The sequence below is a fragment of the Haliotis cracherodii genome, unplaced genomic scaffold, assembly GCF_022045235.1.
Source record: "Haliotis cracherodii isolate W230 unplaced genomic scaffold, xgHalCrac1.p SCAF_2, whole genome shotgun sequence".
Classification (NCBI taxonomy): Eukaryota; Metazoa; Mollusca; class Gastropoda; order Lepetellida; family Haliotidae; genus Haliotis; species Haliotis cracherodii.
This window is the reverse complement of record NW_027266275.1, coordinates 35,366,907-35,388,812: the sequence shown is the minus strand read 5'-3', so window position 1 is coordinate 35,388,812 and position 21,906 is coordinate 35,366,907. Positions and strand designations below refer to the sequence as shown.

The following is a 21,906-nucleotide window of genomic DNA, read 5'->3' as shown; positions in this document are numbered from 1 at the left end:
TCATGCATTTAATAGCTGATAGATTAGCCCTGCGATTTACCCACAAGATACACCAAGCCTGGCCTCATGGCCTGAGGGAATCCAGCTCACTGTGCATGCGAGTTGTGTCCCTTAGCTGTGCGAAGCTTTTCGTTTGTTCAATCACCGACTTTCAATTAGCTGCATTATGAGTTGTGTCCCTTTGGGGATTAATAATTAAATATTTGTGAGTGAGTATAATTTTATGCCACTTTTAGGACTGTCCCATTCATATTATGGCAGGGCAGATCAAGAATGGTCTTTGCACATTTGAGAATCAAATGCAGATCTTAGTTTTTATAAAAGTCTGACAGGTTTAAGATTCCTGAGAATCTTGTTTTGTCTGTTGTCACTATCTGTAACTGTCTTCCTGCAGTAACTATGTCTGTCTGTCTTGCCTCTAATGTCTGCTGCTGTCTGTCTTGTATCTGGTTTAGGCTTATGATGTAACTATGTCTGTCTGCCTTGCCTCTAATGTCTGCTGCTGTCTGTCTTGTGTCTGGTTTAGGCTTATGATGTAACTATGTCTGCCTTGCCTCTAATGTCTGCTGCTGCCGTCCGTCTTGTGTCTGGTTTAGGCTTATGATGTAACTATGTCTGTCTGCCTTGCCTCTAATGTCTGCTGCTGTCTGTCTTGTGTCTGGTTAAAGGTTCTTGAGAGTGATGCAGATGATGTAGCTATGTTTGTCTGTCTTGTGTCTGACAGGATTGAGGTTCCTGAGAGCGTTGCGGCTGATGTCCATCCCCGACATCTTGACGTATCTCAACATCCTCAAGACCAGCACCATGATCCGACTCGTCCAGCTGGTGGCATACTTTGTCAGTCTCTGGCTCGCTGCAGCCGGCTTCCTCCACCTGGTGAGAGAATCACACACTACTACATTGACCCAGGACTAAAACCATTAATTTATTCCACTAGGCTTATTCCATCATATTTTTTGTACATATGCTACTTTCATCACAAGTGTCTCAAACTCTAGCCACCTAATAGACATTATCTTGACCATTGCAAATAATTTAATTGTTTGCTATTATAAGGTTCCCTAGTTATGTATTGTTCTGGGATTTATTTTTGTTATCAGCAGAGATTGCTATGTTCAGCTATTTTGTGCCGAACGCTGGTTTGCGCACAATCTGAGGACAAACTTAACTCTCTGTAGTTCAGATGAAGGGAATAATTACAGAATAACATCAGTATCTAATGATTGATATTTTATCAGATTCAGCTGGGAGGAAGCCACAAACTTTAGGTATGATCATATTTATTGGGGTCTGACAAGAACTAGTCAGGGTCAGGTCTAAATGGACTCGAGTTCTAACTCATGCACTTGTGTAGCTGACCAGGGGAGATAACTCACATGTTCACTTCTCAAACATGGCAAACATAGAAGAGAAATGGTAGTGTCAGAATCCTTTTGAAATGAAAAAAAAGGTTTATTTTGTTGCATATTACTGTAACTACTGTTACTCAAGTCCAATTTTTTCTACCTGTCAGAGCCGTAATGTTTATATTGTGGAGATGTTGGGGTTATAGGTACATAGCATATAAGCTATAGTATTCTTGATCAGTCAGAATTCTGTTCAAGATGAAGACGTTATGGCTACACTTGGCTCTGTAGATTAGGATCCACTGCTAATTGGCTCAAATTCCAGATTTACCTGATGATGATCGTTGGTTTATCAGCACCATTTCTGTTTTCATTGCTTTTTCCAAACTGGTATAAGTCTAAGCGTTCAGGCTTTCCTGATCTACACATCAATTTGAAACACGATCGTATGTCTGAAATACTGTTCGAAGCAGTTTTAAAACCAACTCACTCACTAAACCCATTAAGACTTGAAATTTTCAAACTAAAATATTTACAATATATCGTTATTTTATAGACAAAAAAAGTCATTGTATGGCTTTGTGATTTTGTCCCATCTAAGTTCTATCAAGTCCATGTTTTTGTGGCATTAAATTTATCTTTCTTATAAGACAGCTTTATCAATCGTATCAGGTCATTACGGTACATTTTTACATTTATTGAAGAAAGGGGGATAAAGTAAGACCGATCAATGAAGTTAGGGATTGTCAAAGCAAAACATTTCTCTTAAGAATCCTTCTTAGCTGTAAAGGAGGTCATTTAGTTTGTTAGTGCTTGACTGTGCAGCTCAAAGTTTCACGTGGCAACATTTCGATCCATCTTCTGGTGTTGCTGATGTGAAGGGTCGCAGTTGCAGAGCATCATGCATACAAAAAGTCAAATTAGCAAAATATTATTTCATAAATGTCAAATACTTTAATCCCAGTTTTATGATTGCAATTGTCTTACGTTTGAATTATTCTATCTTGTTTTACCTCTATTTAGAATCTTGCAATTCCATTGGTTAATCCATACCACATGATGAAAAAAAACATTTTAATGTAGACCCCCAAATCGTATGACTGACACTGACCACGAATATTGACTCATCACATGATCAGTATTGAACTGTCAGGTGATAAATATTGACTTTTTAAGCCTTTTTTAATGTTTTTGTTATTTCCTATTGTTATTGTAACAATTTTGCCATTTCAGATTGAGAATTCAGGGGACTTTTTCTTCAACTTCTCAAACCCGCAAAAGTTGACATACTGGGAGTGCCTCTACTTCCTGTTGGTAACAATGTCAACCGTGGGGTATGGAGACATCTATGCAACAACTGTTCTCGGGCGCACTTTTATCGTCGTCTTTATCCTCATAAGCATTGTAAGTCTTGTCTTTTTGTGAGGATGGTTGAGTGGCTGAGTAGTTAAAGTGTTTGCTAGTCACACCAACTTGGGTTTGAATCCCATTTGGACTATGTGTGGACCCTATTCTTGGTCCCCCCTCCATGATATTGCTGGACAACTGCAAAGGTTGCATAACATAACAAAAATGTTTCTCGTCTGCATATGACACAGGAAATTTGAAAAATATTTTTTAGTGGCATTGTAAAATGACTGATTTAAATTGACACACTGAGGCTCAAGAAAAAATTCCTTTTCTTTCTTTTAGCCTAAAGCATCATAAAACTAAACTCATATCCCTCTTATTCAGGCCTTCACCATTGTAAATTTGTTGTGGTGACTTCATTTGTCAGAGTTCGTAAGGGCGGTTGAGTAGCCTAGTGGTTAAAGCGTTCGCCCATCACGCTGAAGACCTGGGTTCGATTCCTGACATGGGTACAATGTGTGGAGCCCATTTCTGGTGTCCCCCACCGTGATATTGCTGGAATATTGCTAAAAGCGGCCTAAAACCATACTCACTCACTCACTCACTCACTCACTCTCAGAGTTCATATCCACCTATCAAAAAGACTAGCACACTAGCACTATTTCATAGTGATTCATAACAACATGCTTGTAATAAAGTCGGAATTGTACAGTGGACTGTTGATTTCTTATGATTATGGAAAGGTCTTTTTTGTTTATTTATTAATATATATATCATATTGTTCAAATATTTACTTAATGTATTTTGTTTGTAACAAAGATCTTTTCCACCACTCTTGTTCAATATTTTAATTGAACCAATCCCAGTAATTCAAAATTATCATCAAATATTACTCAGGAAACTCAAAATTATCATCAAATATTACTCAGGCAACTCAAAATTATCATCAAATATTACTCAGGAAACTCAAAATTATCATCAAATATTACTCAAGAAACTCAAAATTATCATCAAATATTACTCTGGCAACTCAACTTATCATCACATATTGCTCCAGCAACTTTCGTCTGCCATCCCAGTCTGTGAATAGTTATATGTAATGTGAACAGACAGTTCAGGTATAAATTAGTTTGTCATGTTCTTTTGTACCGTGGAACTACATTAATTCTGTCAATAACTTTGTCATCTAGAAAATAGAATACATGTTTGTATTGCTTCACTACAAATTTGTTTTGAAAATCAACATAAATGGATTTGGTTCATGTAAAGAAAGAATGGAAACCAACAAGGTTATTGCGTGTTTGGAATAAAAAAATTATATTTGAAAAAGAGGAAAAAAATTTGCCATGCATCAAAGCATTTCCCTTACATCAATGTAGTCATGTTAACAATGAAAAATCAGAATGGATCTACGATTCATCAATACAATATTGACAAGTCAAGTATTGATAGAGAACACACAGGACTTATTTATGGATAGATAAGAGTTGTTTTAGAGTCAAATAAAGGACAGAGTCTGTGGATTGAAGAATACTGTGTAAGGTTAGTTCCAACTCATCCGAGATTGGATCAGACTGGTTGAGATTATATCAGGGATATTGGCCATTCAATGATTCTTTGTCCTGCATATAATCAATTGCTAGTTCTGTATGTAAATGACAAGAATGTCAATATAAATCAATACCAAATGCTTCATCTGAATAACAATTATGAATGATAGAGAGATTAATTGATTGCTAGATTGTGATACGGTTTCTTGTTAGTGTTACTCCCACAGCAACATAAAAATTTACTCTTTGAAGCGATTTGACTTTTACATTGATCTAGTTTATCATGAGAAGAATATTGCCATAAGCATCAAAGAAATTGCTTTTTCTAATTGTATATGAGATTTTTCAAAATGGCTGCCACTCTTCAGAAATCTGTTGAACAATGTTGAATACAATATTGATCGAATACATTGGATGTGAGTCAGTTTCATAACTCTTATATATGATTGACATACTGTACAGATGTCTAGACCAAAATCAATTCAGAGAATAATTTATCTGTTAAGTGAAAATGTATAGAATGGCAAATAGATACAAAAGTATGCAAAAATATAAGAAATCCATGTGTGTCTCTGTGTGGCGCCATAGAAGTACTGTGTGACTCAGACAGTGATGTATATGTGTTGTGGAATATGTTTTAAAGTGTGTTAAGAGATGAATAATTCATCCATGACTAGGACATAAAGGAAGAAAATGAAATGCAGAGAGATCTCATTAATTTACTCATTTACTTGCTAATTGGTAAGATAAGGGTCCCAACAGAATCATTCATGTATCATTAATTGAACCTTCGTGGAGTAGGGTGAGTTCGTATCATGAACAACATAATATGTGACCCTTTCCTGATTCTTGACTCCGTGGAGTTGACCTCATTAGACCATATTATCTTTTTTTTAAATCAGTCAGGTTTCACTTTGGCAGGGTTCTATTTTTACAAAATTTCGTACCAATAAAATCAATATTTCCTCAAGGTGTGTCTTGTTGGAATTTTAGTGCAGAATAGGTCCCCAGGACACCATGTGTGTAATGCTGACTAACATGGGCTTGGTTGCAGTGGCTATTGGTACTGGGATGGATGAATGAAAACTCTGAGGTGACCAGTCTTGTCATGAGCTCCCAGTGCCCTGACTGACAGTGAACCCTGGTTTGCCTGTTACTCTTAGGGGTCTAGTGGTTAAAGCGTTCACTCGTCATGCTGAAGACCTGGGATCGATTCCCGACATGGGTACAATGTGTGAAGCCCATTTCTGGTGTCCCCAGCCATGATATTGTTGGAATATTGTTAAAAGCAGCGTAAAACCATACTCACTCACTCACTCACTCACTGTTACTCTTAGATTCCTGTTACATGAGATTTAGTAGTGTTGACAAACCCAATTCACTCACTCACTAAACAGCAAATTGTACAATTGGAGTTCTATGTGTCTCTTTATTGTTACCCAACTGCTTACAGGAGGATAAGACCCTTCATATTATGAAGTATAAGTTTGCCCTTGATAGCAGTTTAAGTTTAATTTGTGACCAATAGATACACAGATACGTTCCAAACTAAAGTGGAACATTGATTGTGAAATGTATATTTTATTTATTACTTTCCTGTCTCTTGTAGGGTTTGTTTGCAAGCTTTATCCCTGAAATAGCAGAAATTCTTGGTCGCAGACAGAAATATGGAGGCACATACAAGAAGGAAAGAGGAAAGAGGTGATATAAATTCAGTTATTTCATGGATGTATCCCCTACTATCTTTTTTGTACATTTTTTGTACATTTTTTTATCATTATTAATAAATAAAGTTATTATTTGAACATAATTCCAGACATTTTTGAATAAAACAATTAAAAATTATTTTAACATTATGATTTTTTAAAAGATTATCTACCAAATGTCAGAATTGTTTAAGCTCTAAAATCTAATTTCCTGAAAGAATGGGGTTGAATTTGATAATATGTCAGTTATTCTTGTTTTGAATTTTATTTCAGACATATTGTTGTGTGTGGTCACATCACCTTCGAATCGGTGTCCAATTTCTTAAAGGATTTCTTGCACAAAGACCGAGAAGATGTGGATGTGGAGATTGTCTTCATACACAAGTATGCCTTGTCTTTGAAATACCACTTTTATTTCAAATTAAGAGTTAACCATTCCTTCAATTGGAGGAAAAATGGAGGATTTTCCTTGTCAGATAATGCCTTTCAACTAGTGGCAATGCCTGGTACTGAACTTATTCCTGTGATTAATCAGAGTAAATTATCTTGGGATAACTGGCTTGGGCAGTTACCTTTGTATCAGTGTTGTAGCAATTTCTAGAACTGAATTTATGGCTGACAGGACCAAGCAAAATCAATATTTATACCATTTACAATTTACTGTATTGAAAAGGGAGCAAGGTTGTACAGGGATAAACAGAGGCGCTGCCTTAAGAAAGCTTGCTGGTATGAGTCTGCAGGCGAGAATCATAGACTTAAGTCAAATTGTCATATATAGAGTGTTATATAACAAACAAAAAGTGAATCATTTCACAATTAAAACAGGTCATGTATTGCTTCTGCAAAACTGAATGAGGGTAGTATCGAAACATTCTTTGAACAATGATACCACTGCATCGTGACATCATACAGAAAACATACTGTAGCACATCATTGGAGTGTCACTGCATTGTAACCCTGTCTCCAGACATCTTACAGTAGACATACTGTAGCACATCATTGGTGTGTCACTGCATTGTAACCCTGTCTCCAGACATCATACAGTAGACATACTGTAGCACATCATTGGAGTGTCACTGCATCGTGACATCATACAGTCGACATACTGTACCACATCATTGGAGTGTCACTGCATTGTAACCCTGTCTCCCGACATCATACAGTAGACATACTGTAGCACATTATTGGAGTGTCACTGCATTGTAACCCTGTCTCCAGACATCATACAGTAGACATACTGTAGCACATTATTGGAGTGTCACTGCACTTTAGAAATAGATGGAATATGTAAATGTACACATTTGTTACTGGATGTATTTAATATAAAATTAGCAGACTAACAGATGAATGTTTTATCTGTATGTGGCTAAATAGTTTATGATGTTAAATACTATTATAGTTATAACACCACTGTAAACATACATTTATGTAAAACTGTAGAGACTGTAGTGATTTCCCTATAGGCCTCCATTATTAAAAGTGTTTTGGTGCAGTAGTTATTAAGTGAGCCAAGCTGCAAAGAATACACATGAACCTCTTTGTTTTAATTGGAAAGTCAGATTTTAATAACACCTATCTAAAAAGAAGTTTAAAACAAACCAGCAGACATCCTTAACTATCTGTAGTCGTAATTATGAACCTGGGCTCTTCTTCCCACTTCAGGATGACACACTTTGGTATGGCTGAAATCGTAAACTTCACCTTACTCCCTGCATGGAACCCACCACCTCAGTAGTTTCAGAAACAAAGGCATTTACAAGTTTGTCAGACATTGAACTGAACATTTTCCTTTCCAGGATGTTGCCAGACCTGGAATTGGAAGGTCTTCTAAAACGTCACTTTACACAAGTAGAGTTTTTCCAGGGCACGGTCATGGATGCCAATGACTTGGAAAGGGTTAAGGTATGGAATGTTCAATATCATTTATAGCAAGGATTATTACTCAAAATAACAAAATAACAATTAGTTGGGACTTGATTGTTTGACACTATTTGCCAACATTTTGAGCCGGTGATTATGATAGTCTCATGTGTGTTTAGTCTTGTCCAAGCCTAAAAGTATGGTTGCCCCGATTACTTCACTCACTCTGTTTGCAGATTCGTCAAGGCGGCTGGCGCCTGTCTGGTCCTGCCCAGCACTGTTGCCATGACAACAAAATTACTCACCCCTTTCTGTGAGACACCTTTCTGCTTCTGGCCAACAAGCAACACTGTTGCCATGACTACAAATTCCCTCAGCCACTCTGTTTGCAGATTCGTCAAGGTGATGCCTGTCTGGTCCTGGCCAACAAACAAGCACTGTTGCCATGACTACAAATTCACTCAGCCACTCTGTTTGCAGATTCGTCAAGGTGACGCTTGTCTGGTCCTGGCCAACAAGTACTGTGAAGACCCTGACCAGGAGGATGCAGCCAACATCATGAGAGTCATATCAATAAAAAACTACCATTCCGAAATAAAAGTTATTGTGCAGCTCCTGCAATATCATAACAAGGTGAGTCCGACCTTTAATGATTTACAGCCGTGTGTGAGGTTAAATTCATGTATGGTTGTTACTCAGAAATGCCAACCATTACAATTTTGGCAAAACAGTTAAGATTTTGAGCTTAAAATTCTGCTTTTATATTTGTCATACCCAAAATTACAATTTTGGTCATTTTTTTCACAAATTATTTACATGCATAAAACATCACGTAGAGCAGATTCGTAATGTTCCAGTGACATCAGGCATTCTACAGCAAGCCTATACTGACCAATGAGAGCCATGCTTTCAATTCACATCAGCAATACACGGTCTCTGATTGGTTGTTATGTAAAACACACTCAAGTCATCTTAATGTCAGTCATTACGGGTACAGATAGGGAACTAATTGCATTTACACCAATATTTCTTCGGAACTCAAAACACCACATCTTTCTGACAAACAGTACATTAATGCCACATGATGAATTTCATGAATGTGGAGCTATTGACCACATGATTCCCTAGGCCTAGTGAAAATGTTGAAGTGAAAACCCACATCAGAGATTCTCAATGGTGGCGACCATTCTGAAAAATTCTGAAAAATGTTCTCATGAAATTACATTATTATTTTTCATCCTACTTATTACTTTTAGACTTCAATTAGGATGGCCATATCTGTTGCCTAATCCTTTTACTGTGTCTAATCGGGGGCACGGGTGGCCCAGTCATCTGAGGCGCAGCGATTTGCTGTGCAGAGTTGCGTCTCTTAGGCACGCCAGAAACCTATGATTGTGGGTTTGAATCCTAGTTCACCCCGATTATGTTTCTAGGTTTGTCAGCACCTTACAGTGCTCGTGGGTTTCACCGAAGTGATAAACCTCTAAGACCTGCATCACTTCGGGCTTTCCTCCCACATTAAGCTGACACGCCGTGATATGACTGGAATACTGTTAAAAAACAGTGTTAAACCCTACTCACTCACTCACTGTGTCTAATCCTGTCCTAGATTCAGAGATAAACTGATTACAGTATTAGGGAGCCCATAGTTATTATGATTTAAACATGTATTCCAAAGGGAGATCGTAAAATGAAATAACAGTGTGGGCACCAGATGTCTGCCACAGTCAGTCATCCCCTACCCTACTCTTGCTCCGGGGTCATTGTCATGTAGGTCTGTCTAGGGCTTCATTCCTGCCCCACACTGAAGCACATGTCACACATGTGTCTCTGTAGGCTAGTCACATCGTTCGATATTTTGATATTGCTTCTGTTCACCCTCAATGAATAGGTACCTGGCAGGATTAGATTTTAGTGTGACTGTTCTACCACCCTACAGGCAGCTTGGGTTGTATACTCCCCAGGGAGCTGACAATTAAATTTTGAAAGGTTTTGCTTATTTGATCTTGTGTATATGCTATAGTCAATGTGTAAAATGACAAAAATGTTCACTTAGGCAATTTATTAAACGCCTAAATATTCAGTTATACAAATTGACTGAAAAAAGCTGTTAATCCTTTGAATAAAGTATATTGTTTTTACATAGGCACTTCACAGCCAGATATTGGTCTATTCTGTCTGCTTTAGTGAATAACAGTGATTAATCAATCAATGCATTTTCAGTTAATCCTTTGATGGATGTTTTGTTTTGTAACTCAAATGGTCATTCCTCTCTTCCTGCATTGTCACGTGCATATTACATAACATACGTTTCACCCCACTTCAAACCTGGATTCGGATTGAATAGTTACCCCTGACACAAGAAATGCCAAATGGGCGCCTTTGTCAGGTAATCTGAGTGGCACTACCACTAATTATAGTTGTAATAAATTCATGAAGTGAGCATCAAGTGAATGGCAACAAATACACAGGTGTAGGCTTATACCAGGAAACATGGATGACAACAATGAGTCGTAATGGTATTATCCACGCAATCCGAAATCCTAAATCCTTTCACTAGAGAGATACTTTTTTAATTAAACTATAACCACTTGGGGTATTTCCAAATTGATAACGACATCCAATGAGCTTCCATAATTCTTTTTGTCTGTTTGTTTAGGTTGAAGAAATTAATTAACATGCACTCTTTGTAATATCAAAATCTTCATAGATCAAGCCTCAAAGTTTATTTAAGATGTCCTTAGAGAAAGTAGCCCAGTCTTGTGACGCTCAGTTGAGTTATAGTTTGGAAGGTAATTTAAGTTACCGACATTTAATACAATATCTGAAAAACTATCGGACCTACTCCAGTCAAAGTTGGTATGAGATTATTAAACAGTCATACATAACTGGATATTACATTTAAAGACAATCGGTGTATAAATAAAAAAATCTGTCTATTTAGCTGTCACTATATTTCATCAACAACCAGACCTGTTCATCACGGGTGGAACGAGCATTCATTGTAACAGCCATCTGCATAATGCTACCCCTGCGTCACAGGGCCATATGAAACAGTTGAACCAATCAACTCAACTCGAAAGGTTGCACGGGAATCACGCACGCACGAATACGGTGTTAGCTTTGGGTGTCTCAACGTGCGTGATTCCCGTGCACCCTTTCGAGTTGAGTTGATTAGTCCAACTGTGTCATAAGGCCCTGTGAGGCAGGGGTAGCATTATGCTGATGGCTCTTTCAATAAATGCTCATTCCACCTGTTTTATTCATGCACCGATTGTCTTTAAATGTAATATCCGGTCATGTATGACTGTTTAATAATCTCATACCAACTTTGACTGGAGTAGGTCCGATAGTTTGTCAGATATTGTAGTAAACGTCGGTACCTTAAATTACCTTCCAGACTGTAACAGCAGTTGGTGTGCCCAGTGGGCAGTGTTAGACAGCCAGGAAGAAGCTAGGGATGAGTGCCCCTTTAAACAGTATGGTTTAAAATGTCCTAAAAAAATGTTTTATAAATTAACCAAATACACTAAAAGGTCATCTTTATTTAGGGCTCTGAAGTCATGCAGTGATATGTTTTAGATTTTTAACACTTGACATATAACCCCACATCACTCAGTAATGTCATTATGCTACTCAGAAGAACTTCAATAACAACTGATTGACAGATTGACTATAGTCAATGACAAAAATCGGTGTTCTTTATCTTCTTTTGAGTAGTATATGGAATTATGTGTCAACATACATAATCCAATGTCTTTAATCACACATGCACACAATAATGATGAAACAGATGTTACGTTAATATTAATTTTATTGCCAGAGCATTTTATTCCAGCTCTGTTACAACAAATAATGAAAATTAATGATGACACTACTTGTATCCATTACAAGGAACATGGTTTCGAAGTTTTTAACCATATGAGACCTGTAGTCATCAAAGAACATGTGGCCATTTTCCCTTATCAGACACATCTAGACACCTGTCTGACCAGTAGTGTTGACCACAGGAATATTAAATGTCACTAAGCAGATAAGCCTGGTAAATGTGAAGCAGTTGTAGGATGATATTATTAGCATTGACCGCACAATTGGCAGTGTTTCATGGCGGCTTCAGATGTACTCAATAGGAAATAAATAATTGAAAATTATGGCCGATGTATCTAGGTAGGCTTTTGATGTGGCTGTCATTATTATTCTATCATCACATTCCCTTGTAAAGCAAGGTTCATGAACGCTAATTATTCTGCTTCGCGTTTAGATTGTATTCTCCAAGGAATTGATGCTTGCTCCATGTGTTTGTATGAGACTATGACAACATATCAGTTTGGTCATAGGCATGGGCTAACCTTGTGGTTAAAGCATTCATTTGTCATGTCAAAGGCCTGGGTTTGATTTCCCAATGGATGCAATTTGTGAAACCGATTTCTTGTGTTCCTGCAGTGATATTGCTCACAGCGGTGTGAAACCCGATCTCATTAAATCAGGTCTTAGTGCCATCAGGTTTTCATGCAACCTCAAAAAGGTTAACATGAGGCATCCGAACAACAGTTACAAGCTGTACAACTGATTCTGTTAAAATTGTTGTCTCTCTCTCGCTTCTATGGGATAAATATTTGAACAGAAGAGACTATCCATAGCCTGTGGAAAGAAAGTACTGCGATATAACCCTGGCCGTCTATTAGACATAACACATTTTTCTTTTGTTCAGTTTTCAAATTTTGAAATGAGAACTTTGTTTAAAACTAGTCCGTGAAGTTGGAGAAAGCTGCTCTGATTGGTTAATGTCGACTTCCTGTTAGTCCTTTCCTTGGTCGGTCAAAGTTAAGAATGGTCGTTCTGAAGTTACCTGTAATGGATGTCGTCAGATCTATGTGCAGCGATAGCAAGATCAGATTTTAATCATTCATTTTGATCGTTATTATATTTTGATGATAATGTAATTATGTCTTTGTTGCAATATTCCACCTTTCTACTCACCTATTTGCAGATCAAAATGGCCCTAATCCTTTGAATTTGTTTTTAAACATGTTGAGATAAAAATTAAAGGCACACCTCAAAATTTTCTTTCCTGTTGAAACAACTGTGATCAGAATTAAAAAGAATCCGATATATTTGTGCATTTTACAGAACACAAATTCTAGGATGGAAGTGAATTTAACTGTTTTATTTAAATGTCAGTTTACAACAGTATTAAGAATCTGGTTAACGTTCCTATTGACCATCTGAGTGTTTGCAGGAGAGCAACCTACCAATCAGATTGTATGAGAAGTAATGATGAATGATGAGATTGTTCTTGTCTTAATTCCCATTCTGATGAGGACAGGGATGACAAAAACAACTTTCAGAGAGACATCTAGATTGCTGCCTGTTGGGCTTGTTTTTGAATATATGAATATGTATGTGATCAAGCGTTCATCATACTTGACCCCTTCCATTAGACAAACCCTATCGATTGATATTATTTACAACAAATCAGTCAACATGCATAGCTACAAGCATTTCATTCAAAATATGCCTCCTTGATATCTTTTGTTTTTATTCATGGTTTTTAAGGTTTTTTATCTGAACACAAGCAAGAATATAACTTAATTTTTCCTAGAATCTCAACTGGAAATCAATAGCAACTGTTTGAAGAAGATATCCATGTAAGATTATGCATCGCTTTTGAGAGTACGGTAGTTAAGCAGGCTGACTATAAAATTCTGTATCCCCACTTGAGTGAAGATGGAACCCAGACAGTAATGTTGCCATAGACTCGGTACAAGTCTCCATCCAACTTGTCCCGGAATGACACAAGTGGTCACAAATGAATGTCAAGGTCGTTTGCGACCCCGGCAGAAGACAAGGACACATGACTCCATCGCTCAGGCAAACTGTTGGTGTGTCACTCTAATCTTGAGGTTATTGATCGTGGGCTCCTTTCACAGTGGGATCTCAGCGCTACAACTATCGGAAGTGTGTGTTAAAGCATGGGAGTTACGATGGACGTTCAACTCAAATCGGTTTGGTGAATGAGTGACCATGTACAATAATACCTGTCAAATTATTTATAAGAGATTTCAAAAACTCAGTGCCAGAGAATAATCAGTCTCGAAAATGTGCTCAAACATATTCCTTAGGGCATAAAAGGCAAAATGCTGCTGAAAATTATGTAAATGGATCGTTGTAAATCAATGATGACACCAGGTGTTCATGAAGAACATGTCTTGCTCTGCCAGTAACAACTGCCTTTCAAGCAATCTTCATGACAAAAGTGCCAGTGTGCAAGGAAGTTGTCGTTTACTTGTTTAAAAACAGTAGTTCACTGAACATGATATATTTTAACATGTAACTGATGAGTTAAAACCAGTTAAGGTTATTACCTAAGACAAACAGGTTTAAGTTAATGTTGGAAAATAATGTATTAAACAAAATTAAATAAAAAAAGAATAAGTGAGTGGACCCATGAAGATCTGTGGTAGAATAGGTCTTCAGCAACCCATGATTGCCGTAAAAGGCGACTCTGCATGTCGTAAGAGGCGACTAACAGGATCGGGTGGTCAGGCTCGCTGACTTGGTTGATGCATGTCATCGTATCCCAATTGTGTGGATCGATGCTCATGATATCAGTCACTGGATTGTCTGGTCCAGACAAGATTATTTACAGACCACCATCATATAGCTGGAATATTGCTGAGTGCTGCGTTAAACAACAGACAAACAGTGAATGAGTGAGTGAGTATTTACGCCACTTTTAGCAATATCACAGCAATATCACAGCGATATGGGGACACCAGGCACAGGCTTCACACTTTGTATCCATATGGGGAATCAAACCCGGGTTTTCGGTGTGGCTAGCGAACACTTTAACAACTAGACTACCCCACAGCCCCTAATAAAGAATGACCAGTTTTGAAAAATTTGTATGAATAATAAAATATAGTTTAAAAATATGTTCTTGTTTCTCATGATGAGCAGAGAAGGAAAATTTTGTTTAATTATATTATTTCTTTGTAGTTTACATATCTATAAAAAGAAACTTGATTCATTCTTGGCTATGTCCTATTCAACTTGGTTCAAGTCATCCTTGATTATCCAGATATGATACCCTTGATAATTAAGTATTGGCTCGAGGTGACATAAAAAGTGAAATTTTATTTGTAAAAGTCATTTCCTACCAGTGCTTAAAAATATAATACTAGGAGCGGGTCAGGCAAAAAAACATTTATTTTAAGAAGCCTATATACAGATGTGGAGGTTCCAGGGCAGAACAGATCCCCAGTACCATGCTGGTCCTGAGATCCTTATAAATACGGATCAGTTGGTCACAATGGATGACCTAGCTTTCTTGTGTCATTGTGCCACAATTGCCACCAGATTACCTTGTCCGTACTGGACTTCTCACAGGCAGCCATTACTGTATACTGTAACATTGCTGACTGTGGTATAAAACAACATCTATTCATTTATACTTCGTAGGTATGTCCAGTTGAGCCACGTAGCTGATGTTGTTAACTGGTGCCACCTTGACACCTACAGTAAAGCTAATGTTGAAACTATCATGTTGTGCTCTCCAGGCATACCTGCTGAACATCCCGAGCTGGGACTGGAAACGAGGGGATGATGCTGTGTGTATTGCAGAACTCAAACTCGGATTCATCGCCCAGAGCTGTCTAGCACCTGGATTCTCAACCCTCATGGCCAACCTCTTTACCATGAGGTCCTACAAGCAGGTAGGTGTTTGTGATGGTGGGGCAGGTAGTTATGGTGGTGGGTTGGTAGTTGTAATGGTGATGATGGTGGGTGGGTGGTTGTGATGGTGGGTGGGTGTGATGGTGGGTGGGTGTGATGGTGGGTGGGTAGGTGTTTGTGATGTTGGGGCAGGTATTTATGGTGGTGGGTTGGGAGTTGTAATGGTGGTGATGGACGGTGGGTGGTTGTGATGGTGTATGGGGAACTTGGTGAAGAGGGTGGGGCATAGGGTGGGTACTTCACTGAAAGGACAAGCTGTTCACTTCAACATATAGCCAAGTGGGTTGGCCATGGAGAAAGGGCTGGAGGTATTACGACATCTGTCCTCCAGGCCATATTGATCGCTATGAGATCCTACAAACAATGGCTGTGTCTGTGTGTGTACATGTCTGTGTGTGTGGGTGTCCATGTCTGTGTCTCTGCATCTGTGTCTGTGTGCATGCATGTCTGCATGTGTGTCTCACAACAAGTACCATCTTGGGATCCAGGGATTTGTGAAGAAATGAGTGGGTTGGAATGTACGGTAGTTATCTTTCTCTGAATGTCAAACTGTCTGTTAGGACATCCTACATGACTTTGAATGTGGAAGTGAGTGTAACAGCCAGTATAAAGGACAGGGTAGTCTAATAGCTGGAGACAGGAGAAGAGTTAGCTCCCCTCACCTTACAGCACTGTGAGAAACTCACAGCAGTTACCGTATTCAACGTAATAAGCGCCCATGGCTATATATTGGCTAGTGAACAATCCCAATTAGCACCCCTTCCGATTGATCAATGTACACAAGACTTATTTATGCACCCTTAATTATGGGCATTTAAATTCTGGAAAAATACATTGGTCGTATATAAACATTTCAGGCTGTCAGCATAAAGGACGAAATGTATCTTTCAACTCGGTTTATTTTCACCAAAATAATCTTCTAATAAGAGCCCTCTATTTCTAATTTTGAGAGCGTCCTGGGCGCTTATTACGTCAAATATAGTATTTGAGAAAGGCATGTGTTTCTTATAATGATTGATGTTTGCATGGCTCATGTGTGAGATACACTGAGAACAACAAGGGTCACCGCACAGCAACTTGTTTTGCATGTAAATAGAAATCACTACCAGCATAAGGAGTTACTATACATCAAAATTCAATTGTTTCTTATAAATCCTAATTCTTTTAATTTCCTTCTGGTAATTTACCTGTATTCCTTCAATGCATGAGTGGGTTTGATTCCTGGTTTGCCCCGATTATGTTTCTAGGTTTGTTAGCACCATACCCATGCTTGTGGGTTTTACCAAAGTGGTAAACGTCTGAGACCTGCACCACTTCGGGATTTCCTCCCACATCAAGCTGACACGCAGTGGCATAACTGAAATACTGTTCAAAACGGTGTTAAACCCAACTCACTCACTCACTCAACGCATGAGCTCTGATCAGTGTGTCAGTGAGACCAGAGGGAGTACTGCAGGGGACAAAGTGCTCAGATTTTGATCTACAATAAAATTTGTCTTTTAGTGAAATATATTAACTTACTACGAAGGAATTAAAAAACAATGACAGTCTTCAAAATTTACAATTCCACATTTGTGAAATTTTGGTTTGGTGGATCAATAAAGAGCAAAATATGAAAAGTATTGCCTTACGATTGCATTGATACTGAAGGAACATTGTGTATGCTACATCACAAGCCTCACAGTACCAATACTAGGATCAGTTACTAGTGGCAAACAGTGATTCCATATTGGGTGCTCGTTTCGAAGTTAATGTAAGACACCTTGTACCTCTATGTATTATTCTGTGATTGCTTCACCACTATACACTTGCTTTATGTGTTAGAGTGAGTGCTCAAACCTCGTTCTGAGTGTATCTCTTTCAGCATAGTTGACTTGAAACTTTGGCCATTTAACAGACACTTTATTTGTAAAACTGTAAAAGTCTAAACAAATGATTGCATAAACATGTTTTAGTTAAAGTGATCACTTCAAATTATGGTCAGTAGGGTAAAATGAATAATAATCTTTCTAAAAAATCTTTTTAATTTTCAAAACTTATCTTTATTATATTCTTTGAATTATTCTTTTTCCATTTTAAGTGTTGTATGAGTCTTCTTTATTGATGCATGTTTATCCTTTGTTCAATCTTACTGTTTATATATTTATCTGATGTTCAATCCTTCTGTTAATCCTTTGTTCAATCCTTCTGTTTTCCTGTGCTTGATCCCCATGTTTATCTTGTGCTCCATCCTCCTGTTTATATTTTGTTCAATTCTTCTGTTTATCCTTTTTTTTAATCCTTCTGTTTATCATTATTTTATGTGACACTTTCTGTCTTCTGTTTTAGATGTGCATGTTGTCCTAGAGTCTTCCCTTTTTATTTCAGCTGTTATCACCTCTATCAGGATGTTTGTGTTGCTTCAGGGTATGTTTTGTGTATGCAGTGTAATCTTTGGCAGGGGGAGTTTCTGGGCGTAAGTTTTCTAAAACACTAATACTACTAATACATAGTAGGTATGGGCCTATGTGACATGTGTTGCCTCCTACAGCAGCTGGCGGTGCCTGGAAGTGGAATCATGGCGCCATCGTTGTCAGATGAATTTCCCTTCAACGTGTACAAGAGCGTTAGTATCACTTCAAAACATGCAGTGGTGTTACTTAACTATCACTTCAACACGTACAAGAGCAATTGTCTAAATCACTTCCAGACATGCTGTGTTACTATTTCATATCACTTCAGTATAACAAGGGTGTTACTTTGATATCACTTCAAGACTTGCTGGGTTGCTATTTCAAATCACTTCAATTCAACAAGGGTGTTACTTTGATATCACTTCAATGTGTGCAGTGAGACTTGTTCAAATGTTCAAAATGATTTCAATATTGCAAGAATTCTGGATCAGAATATAGGTTCCCAGCAAACTATGCTGGTTGTAAGGGGTGACCAAATGCATCAGGATGTCAGGCTAGCGACTTGGTTAATTGGTGTCATTTAATCCCACTTGTTGAGATGGATGTTCATGATGTCAATCACTGGATTCCGGTCTAGACGTGATTATGTACAGGCCATCGTCATACAGCTGGAATATTGCTGAGTCCAGTATTAAACAGCAAATAACAAATACAAGAACTTTCACCTGAATTAATATGACTTCAATACATGATGTGGCAACATTTCAAAATGACCTCACCAAAAGAGCATGACCTTGATATCCCTTCAGTGGTGTTGCACATGCTGCCATAAATGTAATGTGTGGATTAAGTGTGTGATGTTGCTTATTGTGGAAGGGTGTTTTATTGAACATAGTTAGAACAACCTATTGGGATTTGAGGGCCAAATTATCCCAGACTCAATGCTTGTTGTAAGACTGACTAATGAGGATCGCAAAGTGAGATGGCCATGAACTTGTTGGCCTGGCCAGTGGAACCCAGTCCCCTGTCTAGTCTAATCCTGTGCTCAGGATAAGTGACTTGTTTGATTGTGTGGTCGCTGCTCATGCTTTCAGTAATTGGTTTGTCTGGTCCAGATTTCATTATTGGCCAATATGCTGATCACAGAGTTAACAACATCCACTCACTTACTACTATAGTCAGATCATCACAGCACAGGTTTTTACCTAAAAGGATGAGTCCTGGATTTCCTTATTTCATTCAGGGACCGCCTCCATGGTCCAGCGGTGGAGCATCCACCCAGAGAGCGGAATATCCGGGGTTCGATCCCCGGCCTGGTCATACCAAAAGACGTTAAAAAAGGTGGTACTTGTTGTTACCCTGCCTGGTGCTAGTCCGGACTAGTACAAGCAGCCACACACACGTACATGCACGTCGCTATGTAAGTGCAACAATCTTGGACGCGATGTTAAACCCCATTCCACCACCTTTTTTCCTTCAATATAACAGAAGCTTGCTGGTTTCAGCTGTAACAGTTGGAAGAATGTTTAACATGGAGAAATAGCCTTTGTAACCTAAGCTATTGAAGGGACTAACACACTGCTAGAAGATGTTTGGAATCACTAACATTGACTGTGTGGGATTATCTTTCAAGGTACTAGGTGGTGGAGTAGAACAAGGGTTTGGCTTCCACCCAGGTTTGATTCCAAACATGGTGTCTAAGGTGTACCGTGGTTTGAATATCACTATAACTGGCACAAAATCAAACTCACTCACTCACTCACTCACTCATTCACCCTCAAGGTACAGATTGTGTTATGAAGGAAACACTGATGTTTGTATTAGTGTTGATTAAAGATTATTCCTGAATCCATTTCTTCACTTTTAATCAAATCATTTATTATGTAACGTCATGTGTTACTTCCTATTTGACTTGCAACATAAGATACCACAGGTAATCTATGAGTAATGAACATTTCCAAAGGTTATGTTTAGCTTTAGATTTCACAAAGTTGCCTAATTTTGTAGAAGGTTATTCCATTTCAGATAGATTTTCTTCTTTCAGCCCTAACTGTTTGAGATACCTTCTTATAGTACTTCAGTTGGCTAGTTAGTTAACCAGTTGACGTGGGTATCTTTAAGCATTAGGCTAGTTAGTGAACCAGTTGACTTGAAATAGCATAAAACATTAGGATAGCTAGTCATGAAGCATTAGGATAGCTAGTCATAAAGCAATAGGATAGTTAGTTCACTGGTTGACCAGTTGAAATATCATAAAGAATTCTCCCATATGTATCTTTAATCGTGTAGACAGCATTGTTGTGTTGAAAATCTTATGTCCTTGGTCAGTTTTATTAAGAGAAAAATCAGTAGTAATTCAATGACAGGTATTTTGAGACTTGAAATAAAACTACATCTACAGGGTGTGCATTAATATGTTCCTGTGTTTGGCTGGAGGTGTTGTCTTATTTGAAACTTTTATGTCCAAGGATATGTCCACATCAAACATGAAACTCTAGCACTTTCATGCTTATATTGGCCAATTGTGTGCAATGTTACTCCAGTATTAGGCAGTTCAAAGTGAGTGATTTACTGAACTGCTTATATTGGCCAATTGTGTGCAATGTTTCTCCAGTATTAGGCAGTTCAAAGTGAGTGATTTACTGAACTGCTTATATTGGCCAATTGTGTGCAATGTTACACCAGTATTAGGCAGTTCAAAGAGAGTGATTTACTGAACTGCTTATATTGGCCAATTGTGTGCAATGTTACTCCAGTATTAGGCAGTTCAAAGTGAGTGATTTACTGAACTGCTTATATTGGCCAATTGTGTGCAATGTTACACCAGTATTAGGCAGTTCAAAGAGAGTGATTTACTGAACTGCTTATATTGGCCAATTGTGTGCAATGTTACTCCAGTATTAGGCAGTTCAAAGAGAGTATTTTACTGAACTGCTTATATTGGCCAATTGTGTGCAATGTTACTCCAGTATTAGGCAGTTCAAAGTGAGTGATTTACTGAACTGCTTATATTGGCCAATTGTGTGCAATGTTACTCCAGTACTAGGCAGTTCAAAGTGAGTGATTTACTGAACTGCTTATATTTGCCAATTGTGTGCAATGTTACACCAGTATTAGGCAGTTCAAAGTGAGTGATTTACTGAACCTCTGCTTGAACAAGGATAGAAGAAAACTTGTCTGTGATTAAGTCTTTGAAAGGCATTTTAGAAGTGATACACATAAGGAAGAGAATCTATGGATGTCAAGTTCTTAATTATGAGAAACACAACATTCTTACTCCTTCATCAGGTGAATATATGCTATGAGATAGAGAACATATATATGTACCTGTAAGAACAATGAAAGTAATAAGATAACATAGGTGGAAATTTGTTTGTGATTGCTGTGCTAACACCTTCATCAGATCTACTCTAAGTCAGAGTTCAGCACCATGTTGGAGTTAATGACTTTACATCCTTGACATTGCAGGGTGTTGATCGAGCTCAGTGGCAGGCGGACTATATGAGGGGGACGGCAATGGAGATGTACACGGAGTACTTGTCCAGCGCCTTCAACGGCATGACCTTCCCGGAGGCGGCAGAGTATGTAACAAGTCACTTCCTGTCTTCTACTGCCATTTTATTAACAGGTCCCTTGGGATGATGTTTTGAGGTTCTCAGTCACAAATGTTCCTTCCTTGGAATCCTAATTAAAATGGTCAGATGCCTTGGTGCCTCACATGGGACATGCATTGCTGATTTATTGTCAGTGTGAGACTGAGTTGACCCATTGTCCATTATTTACAGCCTGTTGTGGTATAGATGGAAGACAGCAGGGTAAAGTAAGAAACAACATAAAGACAAATATTTTCCCATTTCATCTTTTAAACTTTCTTGTGAGAGAGTAGCGTTTTGGTAGCCTAGTGGTTAAAGTGTTTGCTCGTCACGCTGAAGACCCAGGTTTGATTCTTCACATAGGTACAATGTGT

General features: G+C 38.2%; 1 protein-coding gene across 18 annotated transcripts in view; it reads left to right on the top strand.

Annotated features, from left to right (window-relative positions):
* The window catches only part of LOC139468031 (calcium-activated potassium channel slowpoke-like), a 140,944-nt gene that overhangs the window by 81,928 nt on the left and 37,110 nt on the right, over positions 1 to 21,906 (top strand). For 15 of the 18 annotated variants that reach the window (XM_071249714.1, XM_071249703.1, XM_071249719.1 and 12 more), the window contains exons 6-14: positions 725 to 876; positions 2,580 to 2,750; positions 5,856 to 5,947; positions 6,226 to 6,336; positions 7,749 to 7,854; positions 8,293 to 8,445; positions 15,372 to 15,527; positions 18,077 to 18,151; positions 21,408 to 21,520. In XM_071249714.1, the coding sequence (XP_071105815.1) occupies positions 725 to 876; positions 2,580 to 2,750; positions 5,856 to 5,947; positions 6,226 to 6,336; positions 7,749 to 7,854; positions 8,293 to 8,445; positions 15,372 to 15,527; positions 18,077 to 18,151; positions 21,408 to 21,520 (1,129 nt within the window). The remainder of the gene's footprint in view (positions 1 to 724; positions 877 to 2,579; positions 2,751 to 5,855; positions 5,948 to 6,225; positions 6,337 to 7,748; positions 7,855 to 8,292; positions 8,446 to 15,371; positions 15,528 to 18,076; positions 18,152 to 21,407; positions 21,521 to 21,906) is intronic. The other 3 variants (XM_071249708.1, XM_071249712.1, XM_071249710.1) reach the window with 1 other exon arrangement.